General features: G+C 37.5%; 2 protein-coding genes across 3 annotated transcripts in view; one reads left to right on the top strand and one right to left on the bottom strand.

The window, feature by feature from the left end:
- Nucleotides 1-271: 271 nt before the first annotated feature.
- LOC121862541 lies at nt 272-3,609 on the bottom strand. Its single transcript, XM_042360843.1, has 2 exons — nt 3,460-3,609; nt 272-1,540 (listed from the first exon to the last, which is right to left on the bottom strand). The coding sequence occupies exon 2, from the start codon at nt 1,400-1,402 to the stop codon at nt 884-886; it is 519 nt and encodes a 172-aa protein (XP_042216777.1). The 5' UTR covers nt 1,403-1,540; nt 3,460-3,609; the 3' UTR covers nt 272-883.
- Nucleotides 3,610-8,891: 5,282 nt separating this feature from the next.
- LOC121862283 overlaps nt 8,892-19,785 on the top strand; it is a 41,667-nt gene continuing 30,773 nt past the window's right edge. For both annotated transcript variants that reach the window (XM_042360412.1, XM_042360411.1), the window contains exons 1-6: nt 8,892-9,014; nt 11,789-11,864; nt 13,031-13,214; nt 14,836-15,369; nt 15,552-15,786; nt 18,343-18,462. In XM_042360412.1, coding sequence (XP_042216346.1) covers nt 11,810-11,864; nt 13,031-13,214; nt 14,836-15,369; nt 15,552-15,786; nt 18,343-18,462 — 1,128 coding nt within the window. In that variant the 5' untranslated portion in view covers nt 8,892-9,014; nt 11,789-11,809. The remainder of the gene's footprint in view (nt 9,015-11,788; nt 11,865-13,030; nt 13,215-14,835; nt 15,370-15,551; nt 15,787-18,342; nt 18,463-19,785) is intronic.

The following is a 19,785-nucleotide window of genomic DNA, read 5'->3' as shown; positions in this document are numbered from 1 at the left end:
ACCTGACCTTAGTACTGCCCTGACCTTAGTACTGACCTGACCTCCATACGGACCTGACCTTTGTACTGACCTGACCTCCATACTAACCTGACCTTAGTAATGAACCTTGGGACTGTCCAATCCATCATAAACGGACCTCTTGGTATTGCCGAACTCTACACTGCCTAACCTCTAACTTTACTAAAATGCCATTTATGATCCGAGGCGAAAAAATAAACTATTTATTGTATAAAGAAACTTTTCGGGTTTTCTCTCACTAACACGAAATAACTTCAATGAAATCTCTTTATTTGACAATCTTTAAAAAATACAACACAACTAGTTTCGTTTAAAAATAAATAAAATTTCGACTGTCCATACGGTGGTGTATAAGTTTTCGAGGTTACAACTGCCTCGTAATCTAAAACGGTGTTCTTTACTTCAAAGCGTTCGACTTTACTTCAGACAGCTTCTGTGACTGAGTTTTCCATCTCTCCAACAAACAATAATGAGGATAAAGTGTTTATTACCTGTAAGGTTAAAGCAAACATCGTTTGGGTTTTACGAAAAGGTGAACTTCACTTGACGGTTTCGGCGAATTAAAACCACCACTGAATTAAGTTTAAATTTAACAGGCACGATAATTGAGAACCATAAGGTTGGTAGTGATTAGAAAATCGTTCCTTCTTAAAAATAAATATAGCTTAAAGGTAGTGTGATATTATTCTCCTGGTGTGCCGGGTGAGTAAAGGCAGCACTTTTTCCGAACTCCTAATGTTTTTTTTGCCTAATATTTCTTCTATAATGTCCTCGTAAAATGCTTGCTTTATCAGCACCAGCTGTATTATCCCAGATTATCTCCTGTAATTTTCTCGGCTACAGCTAAGTTTATAGGCTGGCCCACCTAGGGTCTACAGTCACTCTCGGAGGCCGCGGGGAGCTGGGCGAAGTTGACATCAGGGTTGAAGGACTCTGTGGAGGTGACGGATGTTAAGGAGGAAGACCTGAGGCTGGTGAGGTCCGAGGAGCTGAAGGAGTCATCACTGCTGTCACTGTCGAGGCTCACGGTATTAAAGGACTCGTCATGGCTGTCTGGCGTGTACCAGTCGAGGACGGGGTGACCCAGCGTCACCACGGGGAAGTAGGGCCACACTCCTCTCACCTTCATCTTAGGGTTATTGCTTCTCTCATATCTGTACAGCTTAAAATGTCGGTGGGGTCTTCCGATTTTGTAGATTCCAACCCTGAGCCCGGGCCTGGAGGGCCGCGCCCCAGCCCTGCCCCCAGCATCGCCGCCTGAACCATCCCTATCATCACCCCCAAGGCCGACCTTTACTCGCAACCCCACGGCGTGCACAGCCTGGGCCCACACCGACATTAACACCCCAGCCAAGAGGTCGTATAAGTACGGCAGGTCATCCATTTTTCACTCTTGCCTCACCAAGAGTACCACACAGGAGTAGCGACGGGACTCACGCCTTACCACACAGGGGGAGCTGAAGAGATCTGGGCGACGTCGACTGGCAGAATGGACGCGACAGCCGACGATGCCAGTGAGACGCTGTAAAAGGACAAGATTGTTATCAGGAATTCCAGGTAATGCTGATGAAGGAATAAATGATATATAGAGTAATGAAACCAAATTAAGTATTTGCTTTCCAAATAAAAACTTCTTAATCTATTATAATCTTACAGTGTTTGATACTGTACAAGTGAGTACAGTGACAAATTTCGGAAAGCTTTGATTAACTATCAACTGCTTGAATATTAATTACGAAAATAATGATACATTTACATTATAAAAATAACGAGGGAAATTACCGGAAGTAGTGATAAATTTTCACGGAAATGAGATGTAAATATTACCCCAGAATCCTACTTGATATTGATGACCCTAGCGTACGTTATTTGAGTAAATTCTGAACTGTGTACGCAATTAACGTCTCATTTTAGGGACACCACCCTAAACATTGGTTTACAGCCACGATTATTCACTAGATGTATAAAATAATTGCAGTTAATATATTTGTATCCTCCTGATGCATACAACAAAATTTTGTCAATACTGTATCACTATTTACGTACTGTACCATCAGCGCATTATCCTAATTGCACTATTTTTTTTATCATACAAGAGGGATATACAGTACAGTGATCAGTGATTAGTTCCAGTTTAAACCAAGCAGTTCAATGTGGGTTTTTTTTTCATCGAAGCGCAGATGACGCATAGGCACTGGCTCAGGGATATTGTACAGGAAGGGGAGTCATTGCGCGCACAAAAAATCTGTAGATTTCTAAACTACCAACAGAAACCAGAGGCGATCCAGGAATATCAAAAGGGGGATGTCCAAGAAATTGTGGGCGAGGAAACATGGCGAAGACAGCGAGCCCACCCAGCTGTTTTTTTTGGGGGGGGGGCGCTGTAAGCTCCCCCGGAAATTTTTTTGTAATCAAACCAATATCATGGGCATATTTGAGGCCATTTTGAAGCCATGCGCACTTGATATTAGGGGATATTCTGAAGTCAATAGTAATTACTTTTAACTAATCGAAAACGCCTGAGTAAAATACTGCATTAAAGAAAAAATATTGGAATTTTCTGATGAAACCAGATAAACAACGATGTTATTGAGAAATCCGAATGTGAGAAAGAATTAGGAGTAATGATAAGTAGGAATCTTAAGCCAAGTAAACAATGTGGATTTGCTCGAAACAAGGCTAATAAAGTACTTGGGTTCATATAAAGGAGTGTTAGTTACAAGACTAGCGAGGTCATCCTAAAACTATATTTTGCGCTTGTGAGACCTCACTTGGATTACGCAGTCGAATTCTGGTCACCGTACCACAGAATGGATATAGAATCCTTGGAAAGAATTAAGAGGAGATTGACAAGAGTAATTCCGAGCATTAGGAACCTTAAGTATAGAGACAGGTTACAGCATCTTAATTTGCACTCCCTCGAGAGACGTAGAGCGAGGGGCGATAATGATAGAGGTGTATAAACGGAAGTCAGGGCTAAACAAAGGGCCATTTCAAAGGTACTCAAACTATCCAACCAGGGGTGAACTCATAACAATGGTTTTAAATTTGACAAATTTAGATTTAGGCGCGAAATAAGTAAACATTGGTTTGGAAATAGAGTAGTGGACGAGTGGAACACGTTACCAAATATCATCGTTAACTCGAATACGCTGGATAGCTTCAAATATAGGTTGGATGGATATATGAGCAATAGGGGCTGGGTGTAAATGGGACTGTCTAGTATGGGCCAATAGGGCCGCTGCAGTTTCCTCCATTCTTATGTTCACCCTTAAGCAGTAAGATCGGGAACAAGCAGTACCTCCAGAAAAACAACAACAACATTTCGAAACAACAATACCAAAGGAAATACAAAAAAAATACAGCACGGAATAGTACTTAAGGACTGCGGTACTTCAAGGATACAGTACCTCAGCAGTACAATATTTCAGGATACAGTACCTCAGAAATACAGAACTTCAGGGCTATACAGTGCGTCAAGAATATTATAGGTGGTCAGGACTGAGGCGGCGCGGTGAGGCGAGGAGAGTCAGGATCAGGACTGGTGGCCGGGGACTGTTGGCGGCGCCTCTCGTCTCACGTCTGACTGACCGTAATAGTTCATATTCGAGTCTCAAGGAATGAACTAAAGGTGAAACCTTGATTGGGAAATCAGGAATATTAAGTACGAAAGGCGCCTTGTGGCTATCTACGTCAGAGTTACTTTATGCAAAATGTGTAAGTGACAGACGTTTACCGTTTGATAAAGATAAGACAGTGTTCATCGTGAAACTGTACGTCCTCGAAAAAATATTATTAATTGGTGAAGATGTTGGAAGTTCGAGCAAAAAATCACTGTAGAGTTTAAAGTTTATTCTTCAGGTTTAGATATGTATTCGGCGATGTTAAAACTGAAGAAAAGTTAAAAGGAACTGAAATGCGAAGTCAGTTGATTTTCACTCAAGTTACTGTAATGTTTAATAATATCAAGTTTGTACATTATTATAAGTGGCTGGACAAATACCGAGGATAAAATGTTAATTATCAAATTTGGAACGGATATCAAAGTCGAAATATTGGAACAACGAAGCTTGTGTGAGTTGATGTTTCTAGTTAAAGTTCGAATAGATTAAAGCTCGCCACAGGTGTTCATAAGTTGATGTTACCTTTTAATCTATACTTAAGATTCTAAAGTATAAAAAATGCCATCAGTTCATTTATTAGTAGCAGGTACTCGAAAGGTTAATTCATATATATTCGAGGTTCATTGATTTTGAAAACCATTAGGTTCGGGTCGAATTAGAATCTCTGTAAAACAGCACTTCTTTATTGGTCGAGGCAGGTTTTACTGGACAGCTCGCGACGCGGCTCCACGGCACAAGACTCACTCATCACTGGGAGGTGAATTAGAAGTGTGAATTTATATGTGTGTGTGTATGTATGTTGCTTGAAAATATAAGTATACTGCAACAATCCAACTGTTAGCATCCGGGGCAACCTGTAAACTGGCCCCCGTTATCTGGTAACTACGGCTCTGATTATCTGAAGGAAAGGTGAGTCTTCCTTTGAGGTGTGAGTGTAGGACACTCCTGGACAGTGAATCCGAATCAAAGCTCTGTTTAGTATCAATAGACAAAAAAGATTCTCAAGTACAATAATGTAGAGCTCCTTAGCGTATACGCAAACTTTAATATGAATTTGAAAATATGAATAATTCTATGAATTTAGCATAAGAAGTAATTATTTACTTGTTAATTCCTAAAAATAAGTACCATATATTTTCCACGTTTCTCTGGTGAGTGAAGCTACCAACCACCACTGGTATATTTATTATATATACCGGTTGTTTATATGCGAAGGGAACCATAATATTCCTCGCAATACAAAAAACAATCATGTTAAAGTTAAAATATAAAGAATTGCCCAGTTATACCATTAAAATTGCACTGACTCCCTTGATTAGATGCCTAAAGGAGTAACACCATTTAGGGGGTATATTAAAGTAGAGAATCCTTCTATACACTGTGTACTCAATTTAGTTAACACATTTTATGTCATCAATTTGATTTTATAAATTTGAAATAACAATCGAGACTCTTAAAGCCCAGTACTTGCCAACAGTGCGTAACAGAGACGTGACCGATCGCCCAAGCGGCTAACGAGCCGATCAGAGGTGAAGAGGATAAAAGTAAAGTAAAGTAAAAGTTTACACTGTCAGCTGAGAGGTTCGCCTACGTGAGTTTCTTCTTTGCAATGATGTGCTCATCTTTCGCTAATGAAATACCTCCTAACATCATAGGATAAAGAGAAGTAGTAAGGAACGAGTATATACTAGAGGAGATAAGTGCATTTAGTAGTATGTCACAAAGTGTAAGAGGATGCACCTGGGGCGTACCAACGGTAAGGAGGCGTATCATATGTTCCAACGGGATGAAGAAACTGCACTATTTGAGACTTAATGTGAGAAGGACCTACAGTAGGTGTGTATGTTGACAATGAGCTGAAGTTCTCGGGCCATTGCAAGAAGAAGGTAAATCAGGCAAATAAATTATTGGGTCTTATAAGAAGGTCGTTCAGATATCTAGACGGTCTGTCCCTCGTAACGATCTTTAAGAGTGAAGTGCTTCCCCATCTGGAGTACTGTCACCCCTTCTGGCCCCCGAGATATGCTAGTGACTATCAGTTGGTTGAAAATGTTCAAAGGAGGGCCACCAAACTGGTGCCTGCACTTCGGCACCTCATCTACCCTGAGAGATTGGAACGCCTGAACTTGCCTAGCTTATACTACAGACGGGCAAGGGGTGACCTAATTAAGGTGTATAAACATCTCAAGGGCACTACTCAGTCGAGTGTCCTTACTTGGAGCTGGTGGACACTCGCCCCACAAGGGGTCACAGCTCAAGATCGAAGAAGCCGCAAGTCCAGAAAACCATGAGGGCAAACTTTTTCGGAGTGAGAGTTGTGAACTCTTGGAACAATCTACCAGAAAGTGTTGTGACGGCACCGAGTGTGAGCTCTTTCAAGACCAGACTTGACCAACACTGGAGCGGGTTCAACTACATTCAGGAGGCAGTGCATGCCCATTACTTGCCAACAGTGCGTAACAGAGACGTGACCGATCGCCCAAGCGGCAAACGAGCCGATCAGTGGTGAAGAGGATAAAAGAAAAAAAAGAAGAAAAGAATGTGATCAAGGAATTCTTCTCCCTCTTCATCCAGCCAATCGTCTCGTGATGAAAATCTCCCATGATGAGGGCTAGTGCTCTGGATGCTCTCTGGATGACTCTATGAAGATCTGTTACTTCCTCCCCCGAAGCTGAGTCGGCCCTATAGCACACACCTACTGTCAGCTTGCTTTTGTTTTGTACTATCAGATCACCACCAAATACCCAAATGGATGTAATAGCCTCTGTCAACATATAGACAGTGGTACCTATATATACAGGTATATGTGGGTTATCTATGCACATTTATTGCATAAAGAGGTTCACCCTGTTGTGTCTTGTCTGAGGAATTGTCAGTCCCAAGGCTCTCAGTATACTTGGGTACGCAAGATGACTTATTTCAATAATAATTTTAATCGCCTTGCATTGTTCTTTTTCCAGTCATGATACGTGTTTTAGTAGGTGTGGTCACTATTTTCGAAAGAATTGATTGAAGAACTTCGTGACCAATGTAATTTCTTGCTTTCTTGTCAAGAGTGAACCTCACCGCCTTGTTTAAAATAATTTGGAGTTTGGATTTTAGCTTTTACATTAGGGTCCTAGAGTAACATGACGAGCAGGAATAGTCCAAGTGACATATTGTATGAGCGCCAAGCAAAGGAACCTAACCTATAGGTATCGGCTGAGAAGCATTTAGCATTTTTATACTTTTACTTTTATCCACTTCACCACTGATCGGCTCGTTAGTCGCTTGGGCAATCGGTCACGTCTCTGTTACGCACTGTTGGCAAGTACTGGGCATGCACCGGCTCCTGAATGTACCTGAACCCGCTCCAGTGTTGGTCAAGTATTGTCTTGAAAGAGCTCACGCTCGGTGCCCTCCTTTGAACATTTTTAACCAACTGACAGTCCCTAGCATATCTCGGGGACCAGATAGGGTGACAGTACTCCAGATGGGGAAGCACTTCACTCTTGAAGATCGTAACGAGGGACGGACCGTCTAGATATCTGAACGACCTTCTTATAAGACCCAATAATTTATTTGCCTGATTTACCATCTTCTCGCAATGGCCCGAGAACTTCAGCTCACTGTCAACATACACACCTAGGTCCTTCTCACATTCAGTCTCAAATAGTGCAGTTTCTTCATCCCGTTGGGACATATGATACGCCTCCTTACCGTTGGTACGCCCCAGGTGCATCCTCTTACACTTCGCGACATTAAATCTCAGCAGCCATTTCTTCGACCATTCTTGGAGCCCACAGAGGTCCTTCTGCAGCTCTTCACAATCCGCTTGGTTCTTGATTTCCCTAAATAACTTGGGGTCATCGGCAAACATTTGTATGGAGGAGTGTACAACGTCAGGCATGTCATTTATGAAACAAACAAACAGCAGAGGGCCCAATACACTGCCCTGTAGTACCCCGCTTGTGACAGGTACGAATGATGATTTCCTGCCATTAATCACCACACACTGCTTGCGGTCATGTAGAAAGTCTTCTATCCACGCTAGGGCATTTCCCCGAATTCCTTACCCTTCCAGTTTGATTTTCAGCCTTTCGTGGGTTGGTACACTGTCGAAAGCCTTGGCAAAATCTAGGTAAATATTGTCGATATTACCACCCCGTTCCACAATGAGTCCAAATATCCAATGCCTTGAGCAATTGTGTTAAGCAGGAGCGCCCCGGCATAAAACTGTGTTGGCAATCCTTTACAAGGTTGTTTCGTAGTAGATGTTCCATTGCGGCATCTCTGATAATTCTCTCAAGTACTTTACATATTATGCTGGTCAGGCTCACCGGTCTATAGTTGTTCGTAGAGTGACGGTCGCCCTTCTTGAAGATAGGACTCACCTAAACCACTTTACATTCACTGGGGACCTTTTGTTCATTCAGGCATTTACAAAACAGGATCTTCAGGGGTTCTAAGATTAATTCACCAGACAAATAAGAGTCAAGAGTTAGCCCAAGGTATTACACTGAGGTTATAGTTGAGATGGGGTCATTACCACACAGAAGAAAAAAATGAGATTTGATATGCCGTTTATATTGTAGTGGATTTCTCCCCTACAAACGCTGTTTGTCGCTGAGTAGCCGACTGCCAGTCTTCAACATAACACAGGAAGAGCAATGGTCCTAGGACATTCCCTTGTGGGAATTTCAGATGTATATGAAATAATGTGCAAATATATCTTCACGTCCAAAATCAAAGGATGATGAATAAATTATGTGTTGATAATATCGTTTGGCATTAATGCTAGATGGATTATAAATTATCGCATAATTCTTTAGTTGAGTTAAACTTGGGGAGGACTGACAATTTCCAGTGAGAGGACACATGGATTATGGTTTACAGTCGTTTTAGATATATACTTTAAAGTGTGTATGATATGATATATATTTTCATATTATAAGAATGTGTTCTCTCACAATTATGACGAAACATAAAATAAAATGTTGTGGCAATATTTAGTAGTGTTGACGCCGCTACTGTTTTTATCTTATCTGTTTTTACGTGATCTTTATGTGTGTTTTGAATTAATTTCATTACAATATAATATTTCATTAGTAATTTATTAAATTCCACATGAAATTAACACTAAGTGTTTATTGCTTAATTAATTTTATCATGAAGTAATAGTAGAGGTGACAGTGAGTGGCGGCGGCCGCTGCTCAGCTGTTTTAGTCTGTGACGTCTGAGGCTGACATCATTCGCGCGTAAATTCAGAAGATCAACTCAAGGTGACTGGCAGAGGTATTGCTCAAATATTGGTGTAGATTTCTCGATTAAGGGATCTCTCTGTGGCAATATTTTGGTTGCAATACATCTACTTATGTCAAGACATTAGTGAAGGTTAGTAAGAGCTGTTATAAGTGGACGAGAAGAAATATACTGTACTGGATAAATTAACTGGAGTGAGTTCTGGGGTGCAGGTAACGGCCATTCCATAATAACTTACATAAATTTTCCAAATTCTAGGTATTATCATTAGTTCTCTATAGAAATACAGGCGTCTCCTGACTTTACTGCATTCACATTTTAAATTGATTTACTAAAACTAATATTGGAAAGGAAATTATATTTCCTAAAATTTTATAATTTGTTGGGTCAACTTGAATTTTAAAATGAAAATATACGAATAGTGTTAAGACGCTCTTTGTCGCTACTCTTCTTTTTATATAATTAAAGACAGTAGTGATCATTGAGAAAATATGGGTACTTTATTTTTTCCTTGACAATTATCCCATAATTGAGTCACCGGTATAACAACTGCAAATTGCAAGTCCATGCAAGTAAAAATCAATTATAATGTACATTATTTTATTTTTAATTTTACATATATTTTTGTAAAAGAATAGGCAGTGTTTATGGTTGAATGGTGAATATTGTTTTTGGCTAAAAATGCTGTGGTTGTATAGATGACAGCTACCCAAACGTCAAAATGGCTGGCTGGTTCACCCAGTCCAAGAATTTACTACTGCTTGGTTACCTTGATCTTTTACCTGTGGTTGCAGTGCAGCTGAAATCTCCACAGACGAACTTTGTATTAGGTTGACCTGAACTAAAGACAACACCAGATCAAAATATTCTCAGATAAAAACCTGTTTCACCAGAACTATTCATAATGCACTACGGTACTGTATGTTTAATATATATATATATATATATATATATATATATATATATATATATATATATATATATATATATATATATATATATATATATATATATATATATATATATATATATATATGCATATATATACATAATATATATATATATATATATATATATATATATATATATATATATATATATATATATATATATATATATATATATATATATATATATATATATATATATATATATATATATATGTCTCAGTATGCACAATCTGAAATCCCTATGATGAGGAAATCCTTTTCCAAACTACTACAGTATATATGGCATAAATCAGCCACAGATGCATAAGAAAATACATATACTATACTTGTACTGACTGTACAGTAATGTAATGTATTACTGTAGCTATAAATGAAAACATAAAAATACATTTAATGTTATTTAGAAAAACTTGCTCTTTGGACTGAGTCAGACTCCTGTCCTGGGTGGCTTAGTGTCACCTGCCATCATTTCTGAGTCATTGGATTTGAGTTAATATCTACAGGGTGAGGGAGAGTGAGTTTACTGGAGCTTGACCTCTTCTTAGATGACTGGGTACAGTATTTGTAAATGAGGCTCTTGGTTGAAAAGGCATTTGATTTTGGCTACTGCTTGTTCCCGGGATCCAGACAAAAGCCCTCTAGGACAAAAAAACCTGGACTAAACCCCCTCAGTTAAAGTGTAAAATAGGTTAGATTAGGTTAGGTATTGCAGTCTTATGTAATATTTTACATGTCAGAGGAGTATTCTTAAACTCTAAATGATAAAGAATAAAAATAATTATTTTAAGAATTGTTAGTATTATTTTTCTTAGGGGGCCTTTGTCCTAATAGGTAGTAGGCAGCTACCAAACAGGGAGGTACTACCGCCTGGGAAGATATTGGAAGCATAATGTGTTGTCTAATGGTAGACCCTGCTGCCATATGGCATCACAAAAATTGTGACCAAGTCCCAGGTTGTTGATCTGACTTTCTGCCTCATTTACACACAATTGTAGGGTCTCAATTGTTTCTCTTACCATTGACAACACAACATACTAATGTGTATCATTTCTCACTCTTCATTTTTTTTTATAATTTTCGTATTTATTTATGGTTATTATTATTATTATCATCATCAATTTGTTTGTATTTTTTCTTATCAATTTATTTGTATTTTTTATTATATTTTTTATTGATTATTAATGTTATTATTATTATTATTATTATTATTATTATTATTATTATTATTATTATTATTATTATTATTATTATTATTATTATTATTATTGCATTTTCGCCCCCCAGGCCCTGATGTGGGTCAGTGACCTGTGCCCCGAGTGGGCTAATGCCCGTTTAAAAAAAAACAAAAAACACGCATGTTCCCACATTACTGTTTAACTGTGGATAATACAACACTTCCCAATTACATGCAACATACCCATGCACCAACTCCTGTTGCTTAGCTACTTTTTCTCAGCCATTGAGGGTATGGGTTGGATCATTTGGAATTATCCAAACTTTCCTGAATTCCTCTTCGAGCTGTTTCATTTGAACCTAAATATCATGTTTGCAGTAAGGCAATCTTTATGTAGGTAAAGTGGGGCCTTTTTAAGATTTACTAATTTGTACAGAAAGTTTACTTGTACATCAGGCAGTATGATTTTTTGAGGGGGAGGGGGTTCTTGAATGTAGACGTGGCATTGCATTTTATATCAAAGGTTAATTGAGATGTAATATCTTAGAGCCTTTCTCTTTGGACTTAGTAACAGCTAAATATGTTGGTACTGTTCCAAATTTTTTTCACTCCATATTTTGGGGCTGGTAAGTTTCCCCATCTTTGGCTCTTTAAGATACTATTTCCACACACCTGTCTTGCAAATTTAATATAATGCACTAATTGAATTTTTTCAGTATAAACATTCCCAGGTTTGTAATTATCCTTTGGATGCTTCAGAATAATTCATGTTTTTCTTTCAGGAGTGATGATCAGAGGGTAACATGGACCTTCTCACATTTGCTGCTGATGCAGTCTTCAGTGCAGACCCCAAGGAAGGTAAAATGAGAGGTGATATATTGATACAGTGAGACTTTACAGAATGTTGGATACTGTACCACCATCATCATTCACCAGTGGTTCTGTATCATTTGAATGTAAATTAGCTCAAATTTATTTGTGAGGAATGTAGACTTCACTTTATTATACTGTAGCAGAAAACAGAATTCATTAATACAGTAGAGCAAACCCTTGATATTCTAGATTAAAACATGACTATTAGCAGAGAAACTTAGAAATGAACCAGTGTCTGCCACCAGCATGTTTGCATCATGATGTCAACCCTGCTAATGATGAAAAGATAAACAAATTCAGTTACAACTCCACAAAATAAGTAGAATGAATAAAACATGAAAGACCAAGAATAGCATCGAATTGATTACCAGTCATACTACTTTGGAGGTAGATTTAAGGTTAAAAATTGGGGAAAGAAATATTTTATTTTCATTTTTGAGTGCTAAGTGTATGTTTCTAGTTAATATAAGTGCACTATAATCTCCATGCTATGCTTGGTCATTCTTTGGGTATTCACTTTGAATCTGTGTGTCAGGTGCATAGTTTTTCAGTTATGAGGAACATGTTTGTCATATTTTCACCAAAGTTACACACCTAAATTCTTTGTTTATATCTGTTTTTGGTCATATACTCTAGCTATTGTATGCCTTCAGTGTGATCTTTATGCACAAACTTCCCAATATTGTCTCACTGGGAATGGAAAGTGCAAGTGGTAGGTAGAGCTTGGTGAAAGTGAACAAATGTTGCAAAAATTCATATTAAAAGTGCAGATGATGCTCCACCAGTAGAACTGGATTAGCCACTACATCACTAGCTATGCCTCAGAGGGTGTAAACTGCTTAGTTCTTAATTTTTTTTTGTTTTAATAGGTTATTGTTAAGTTAGGGTATGTTACTGGTTAATATAAATTTCGATGAAATGACCTTAGATGTTTAGTACTATACTTAAAATGGCTACAAATGAATTTTCATGTCCCAGAAAACATCCTTGGGATATTCTTGGAATTTAAATCTTTAAGACTAATTTTCCCAACAGTTTATCTGGATTGTCAGTTGTTTACTGAATTTGATTAAAGGAGGGATCATAAGCTTTTTATCGAGTTTTATTAATAATTTGTTAAGATCAGAATTATTATTTATTCCTGTCCACAGAGTTAGTTACTCCTCTGACACCAAAAAAAGGAGCCAGATCTGTGTTTGGAGAAGTGACCAATACTATTAACATATCACCGGAGAAGTTAAAAAATTCACCACTTCAAACGCTCTTCACAGCTCCAACCCTCAATACTCCAAAAACAAAGTCGAGGGGTTTGGCATCTGCAGTCACCACTCCAGGGTTAGTTGTACAAGTTCAATTATCTGAAGAAATAATTAAAGATATCTCTAGAGATACTTTGTTTTTGATTTTTCATTCATGTGTTTTACACTCCTTATTGTATTCGTATGATTTTTGTTGAAATAGTTTGGCATCTTTCTATTAAAATTCTAATCATGCCAAAAGATCATAAGCTCAATACATTTTATTTGGTGGTCACCAATCAAAATAGTACATTATATTTAAAGTTTGAGTAGCTTGAAGTTAACACTTCATATTCATGTACTGTACACTAGAACCCCCCTGATTTGCCTCTCACTAATTTAGAAATTTTTTATGATGTTGAATTACTCAGTAATTTTTCCACACCAAGACCCTATTGTCTGAATAACATTAAAGTTGTTGGATTTACCCATGCATCCATTCTGTTGAAGCTTTGTGGCCTCAGGCATAGCCCTAGAGCAGTAGTTCTGAACAATGGACCCCTGGGAGTATGCAAATCTTCGCCAGGGGGTACATGATATAGATTTGAGGAACCACAGTATTTTGAGTGAAAACTGTCCAGTGTATGTTCAATAAGTACCATTATTTTTATGATAGTACTGTAATGTATACAGTACAGTGCAAAGTTTTTTAAAATTATGAAAATTACTTGAGTCACACTAAAACTAAGAGGTATGTCAACCATAAAAGGTTCAGACCCACTGCATAGAGGGATGCTTTGTCTGAATGTTCTTCTACAGGTGGGAGACATGTACCAATCATCTTGTCTGTAGGAAAATTTAATTTTCCCATTCCCTGTATATCTAATCACATTTTTCCTTAAGTAAATGCAGATATAAGGTAGAGAAATAAATACAAACTGGGTGCTAATTGCCGAGATGCATGTCTGCTGCACAGTGCCTCTACTGAACTAGGTCAGATGTCTGGGAATTATGCAATCAAAACAATTATTTTTGTATAATTTCCCATTTAACTTATGTCTTGTTAATCTGTGAATAAATTAAATCTCTGATTCTTAACAAATATCAGAATTGGGTTATCTTTTTTATACTGTCTGATTTACCCACTTAGAGTTGCTGAAAAAACAATCACTATCCCAACAAAGATGTCTGAATTCGCTGACCAAAGTATAACACTGGATAATTTGGACCTTTTGGGTAATTCAACAAGAAAAGAGCTTCAAATTGTTGAATTAGACAGGTTATAGTGTATATACATGTAATATGTCCTGAAAACTAAAATACTTTCCAAGCAAATCATTCAACAAAGTGATTGACATAATATAGGCATACCTTGAGTTATGGAAATTTACAGTAATGGGATCCAAAAAGTATGGAATGAGTTTTGGAATATGGAAGAAAAATTCATGTTACATGCTTACATATAGTATTGTACAGTATTGAATTTTTCAGTCTAATAGATAACCTGTTTTAACATCAAACTTCAGTATGAGCAGAAAATGTTTGTACAGTATACCTACTGTATATACTCATGTTCATTGGTGCTCATAACACTAATTTTGGAGCTATGGTTCTCCAAAACATGTGAAAAATGATTAAGCCTTTGAATGTGAGATAAGTACGTATGTTGTCAAGAAAATTCATACAATTTGGAAATAATAATTTAACTTTACTTTCAGATCAAAAGGTGTTATTGGAAGAGGCAGTAATGGGAAGTCCTACTCTTATCCTTCACCAGGGACAGAAGCACAGACCCCTAATGGGGATGGAGTTTCTCCTTATCTAACAAATGGTGGATCAGGGAGGAGTCCACCAACTCCTATGAGTAATTTAAAGTTGTTAACTCATATTGCATCAATGGAAGAATCTTTGACAAGTAAAAAAGTATTGTTCCAGAACCAAAGTGTCAGTGATAAAATGACTCAAAGCCCCTCATTTGTACAAACTTGTGTCACATCCAGTAGTGCCACTAAAAACTTGTCAAGCCTTCGGAGGTACAACAGTGATTGTTTGGGACAAAGTCAGAGTCGTTTAAACAGGTCCACTAGTACCCTTCGCAAACACCCCACAAGTAGTGATTACCCGAGACCAAGCTCCCCAGGTAACCTTGTTATAGAGGGCATGGGCCAACTCCCGTCAGTGGATGAAACCAGTACTAATCGTTCATCAGAGGGCTCTCGGAAGGATAAATCTTTGGGTCTTTTAAGTGAAAAGTATGTTGAGTAATATATTTATAGATCACTAGTACAGTACAGTATTGATAAAAGATTTTGTATCATAACCTGTCAGTCATATTACTTGTATATATTATGTATAAATTATGTATTATGATCTGTTAGTTATTTGACATATATTAGGTAAAAAATTATGATAATTCTTTTTCTCCACTGTCAAGGTTCTTAGAGCAGTTTCCAATGGAAGTCTCTATTTTGGAGACTCCTCGACGTCTAGTCATTGATGAAGTAGCATCTATGTTGGGCACTGAGCGGCGGCGAGTGTATGATATTATTAATGTGCTGGAGAGCCTTAACATGGCTGCTCGAGTGCAGAAGAACATGTACCAATGGAGGGGCAAGCGGCATTTAGAAGAGACCCTTGGGCGCCTCAAGGCTTTGGGCTTCAGACTGGATGTAGGTTCTCAGCTCCAGGCACTCCAGCATTTAGACAATGATTTTAAAGTTGTGTGAAGTAGCAAGGGTTAACCAGATGGCAATGGACAACTACCCCTGCAGTAAAATTGACCCCTGCAGCCAAATATCGTGTTCTTATATCGGGTAAATAAAATGATTTAAATAGGAAGATAACACATATTTCTTGTATTTTTTTTTTATAGAAGATTGAATCATATACAGTAAAACTGTTTTTGTAGGGGAAAATAGCATAGGCTTCAAAGTAAATATTGTGTATTGGAAAAAAAAATAGTAATATCTCTGTTAGCCGGAATCCCTCAAGCCCGGAACTCTCCGATAGCCGGAATTGAAATTTTCTTGGAAAATTGTTCCCAAAGCTGTGATTTTCCTGAAAATTCCGGCTTTGTGAACGATTTTCCAAGGGGCAAATTTTCTGGAAAACTCCAAGAAAATTTTTCTGATACCTGGAAACTTCCGGAGATGGGGGAGTTTATTCCACGTTTGAAAGATGAAAGTCAGGCGCTTTTTTCAGAAATTCCGAGAAAATTTTTCCCATACCCGGAAATTTCCGGGGATGGGGGATATTTTTCCAGGTTTGAGAGATGATGTAATGGACAAAATCTGGAACTTCTGAGATCATTTTTTTGTTACCATACCCAGAAATTTCCGGGGATTTTTTCCAGCTTTAAGAGAGTCGTCTCGTTTCCCAGAAATCTCTCATTCCCAGAAGTGCTCTGTACCAATTGTTCCGGCTAACGGAGATATTACTGTATTAAAAATGGTAAGCATGCAAACTTTTACAACCTAAGTACAGTACATGCAATGTACCATAAGGCAATTACATTTGTTTACCCTCTTGTATCTAAGTTATGAGCTATTCATCACAAAAGTCAAATAAATTGTGGTTCTCAGAACTTAAAATATTTGTTGTCTTGGTAGCTGACTCTTCATTGCTGCTGCATTCTTTAACTCTTAAGCTAAAGAAAACATCTACATTGATATTCCTGGCAGCTTGTTTTTAATCAATGAGGATCTTCTGAGGGTTTAGCATGGGGTTGATGGTGAAGAGTTATCAGAGAAGATCTTTGGATGTGGGTCTGCTTGTTTCGGAATAGTTCACAAACACATGGCAGAACTCCCTTTGGTGTCAGGGAATAGATTGTGTATAGCTGGTAGGATAAGTATGGTAAAACCTTAAATGTGCCATTGGCTAAACCAGACAGCTGAATTGTCTAGAACTGTACAGTAACTTCATATTGATTTCTGTGGAAAATATCAGCATGCGGCAGTCACCTGGACCATTGTCACAGCAGACTCACTACTTGAGCATGGTCAAGTAGAATGGGTTGAGGGGCATCAGTAGGTTGTCTGCAGCATTGTATAGCACATCTAATATGTCTGGTTGTTGGTAGTTGTGTTGTGACACTTTACAGTATTCTCATCTACTTGCAGGGTGATTTGTTACGAATTCTCTTGGGTGCCTGTGGCCCTTCTCTTTATTTCTTATTTGACTCTTAACACTTGTTGGCACTGTGTCAACGGCATGAGTGTGCTCATGTACGTATCCAAATATCTTTTCTCTACAAACCTTAACCTTGACTTTTCAGTTATATTGCCAGCACATATTGCACTCGTGTTACGCCTTGAGCCAATCTGTGCTTCACATAGATGTAACCTCCTAATATGAGCTTCCTTTTCCTGTGTTCACTGTTCACAAACTCCATGGTTATTGATGGAAGCATGTTGAGTCATAGTTTAATTGTTGTGAGAAAAGGGAAGTCACTGTGTCAGGTTGATGATTGGGAAGTTGAAGTTTGTGGTCACACCAGGTCATTCACTTGACTTCTGTAATTGTCACAAATAGGGCTAGAGATATAGAGTAAAAATGAGATGGAGAAAGATCAAAGAGAAGATTAGTAATAAAGGTGAAAGTATTAACTTTTGAGCATTGGAGAGGTAAAAAGGTTGGAGAAATAGATATGAATAGAAAAACAAGGGTGGCAGGATGGAAGCTAAGGACACAGCATCCACTCCATTACTTATGCTGTGCAACTTTGTTCACCCAACCTGCTAGTGTAGTTCCTTCCCTCAAACTCTTATTCTCCCCCCTAGTCCTTCAGACCTTATTTTAAATTCAATTTCAACATGTAATTGTAAGGGTTGTGTGGCTTGCCATTTTTACACAACTAATGAAATTTAACTTAAAACCTGTGTTATTTTTGCTAACTTAAGCCATAATACAGGGTTCAGTTTTATATAAAAATACAAGTTGTCAAGGGGGCAGTTGTCCTAGAACCAACCAAATAGACATTTGGGGCCTTATTGTGAAGGGGAAATATAGTAGAATACACTACATGTGTTGCAACAATAAGAATGACAAACTAACAATGAATGAAGATATATATATACTGTATGTATATATATATATATATATATATATACACACACTCAGGAGGATGAAGTTCAGTTGTAGATTAATGTTTTAATCAGTTCATTGTCTTTTGTATCAGAATATGTTATTTATGAGTAGTATTATTATTTATAGCTTTCTCTCAGTTCCCAAAACGTATCGGATCCAGTTTAAGCAGTGATGGGGAGAAGACTGACACCAGAAGAGAAAAATCACTAGGAATCCTGTGTCAGAAGTTTCTAATGTTGCTGCTTGTTAGTCCAGAAGTAAGTTGTTGTTGTTGTTGTGAAAGTATGCGCATCCTTATTTATGTGTGCTTACTGTATTGATGTGCATTCATTATACTGTATAGTGGTCCCTCGGTTAATGTAGACAATTCGTTCCACAGAGTCGTTCGTTAACCAAATCCATTATTTCGATGGGATATTGGGTAATTGGTTCCAGCTCACAGAAAAGTACAAAGTATAAAGCCAAAAACGCATAAAGTCAGAAACACTCCTAAAATTCCCCTAAATCACCCTTAAATCACTATACTGTACAGTGATCTCTCGGTTAACGAAATTTCGGTTAACGAATTACCTTCCATAAGAATCTTCAATTCAGATAACGAAAAAAAATAGTGGGGTATGCTATAAGGAACCTAATTGGTTCTAGAACCTTGTTCGTTATAGCATTCGTTCGTTATAGGATTAATCCGTTCCAGGCCCACAAATACAACCACTTAACACTGAAAAATGTAATATAAAAATGTAAAAATTGTAAAAAAGTGCATAAATATGCATCTAAACCCCTGAAATAAAGAATATCATTAATACTTGTAATAAAAAACAATAAATTAGTAAAAAAAAAAAAAAAAGATAATAATAATAATAATGTTTGTTGTAGGAGTTTCGTTCGTTATAGCATTCTCAATTTTATAGGTAAAACCGTTCGTTATAGGAATATTCGTAGTAGAATCCATTCGTTATAGCATACCCCACTGTACGGTTAAAAATTTTTTTACGAAATCATGTCAACATGTTTTCGCTTGCTCACCAGCTGGAATATTAGTCCGCCAATACAGTAATCGGTTCTAGGGCTTAAATTCGTTCCCATTTGAGTAAATATCAAGAAGGTTGTACTATTCAATAATTTTCCAAGTTTTAAATTAAAATTTTTAGTAATTTTAACACTTATTTAACATAATTGTAGTACAGGTAACTAGTTTTTGGTGTGCCAATCAGCCACTTGACTCACCCAGCAAGACATCAGTTTGTATCTCTGGTCAGTGGAGGTAACATCTTGCTTGTGGCTCTCTTGAACATAAACTAATTTTATGTTTTTACAGTACAATTATTGGTCATTCTGAAATTTATTTTACATATTGACAATATATAGTGCAGTACAGTGCTGATTTAAAGAAAATAATCTTGGATTACACCCCCATTTCTAATTCCCATCATCATCATCAACCAGGAGCCTTCTACATGCACACCTCAAAGTAAGTGTACTTTAATACATTTCTTTTTACTTTGTATGTAATTTTTGGTGAGCTGGAACCAATTACCCAAAATCCCATTGAAACAATGGTTTCGGTTAACAAAATTTTC

Source organism: Homarus americanus, unplaced genomic scaffold (assembly GCF_018991925.1).
Source record: "Homarus americanus isolate GMGI-L3 unplaced genomic scaffold, GMGI_Hamer_2.0 scaffold31037, whole genome shotgun sequence".
NCBI classification, from domain to species: domain Eukaryota; kingdom Metazoa; phylum Arthropoda; class Malacostraca; order Decapoda; family Nephropidae; genus Homarus; species Homarus americanus.
This window is presented reverse-complemented; position numbering and strand designations above follow the sequence as displayed.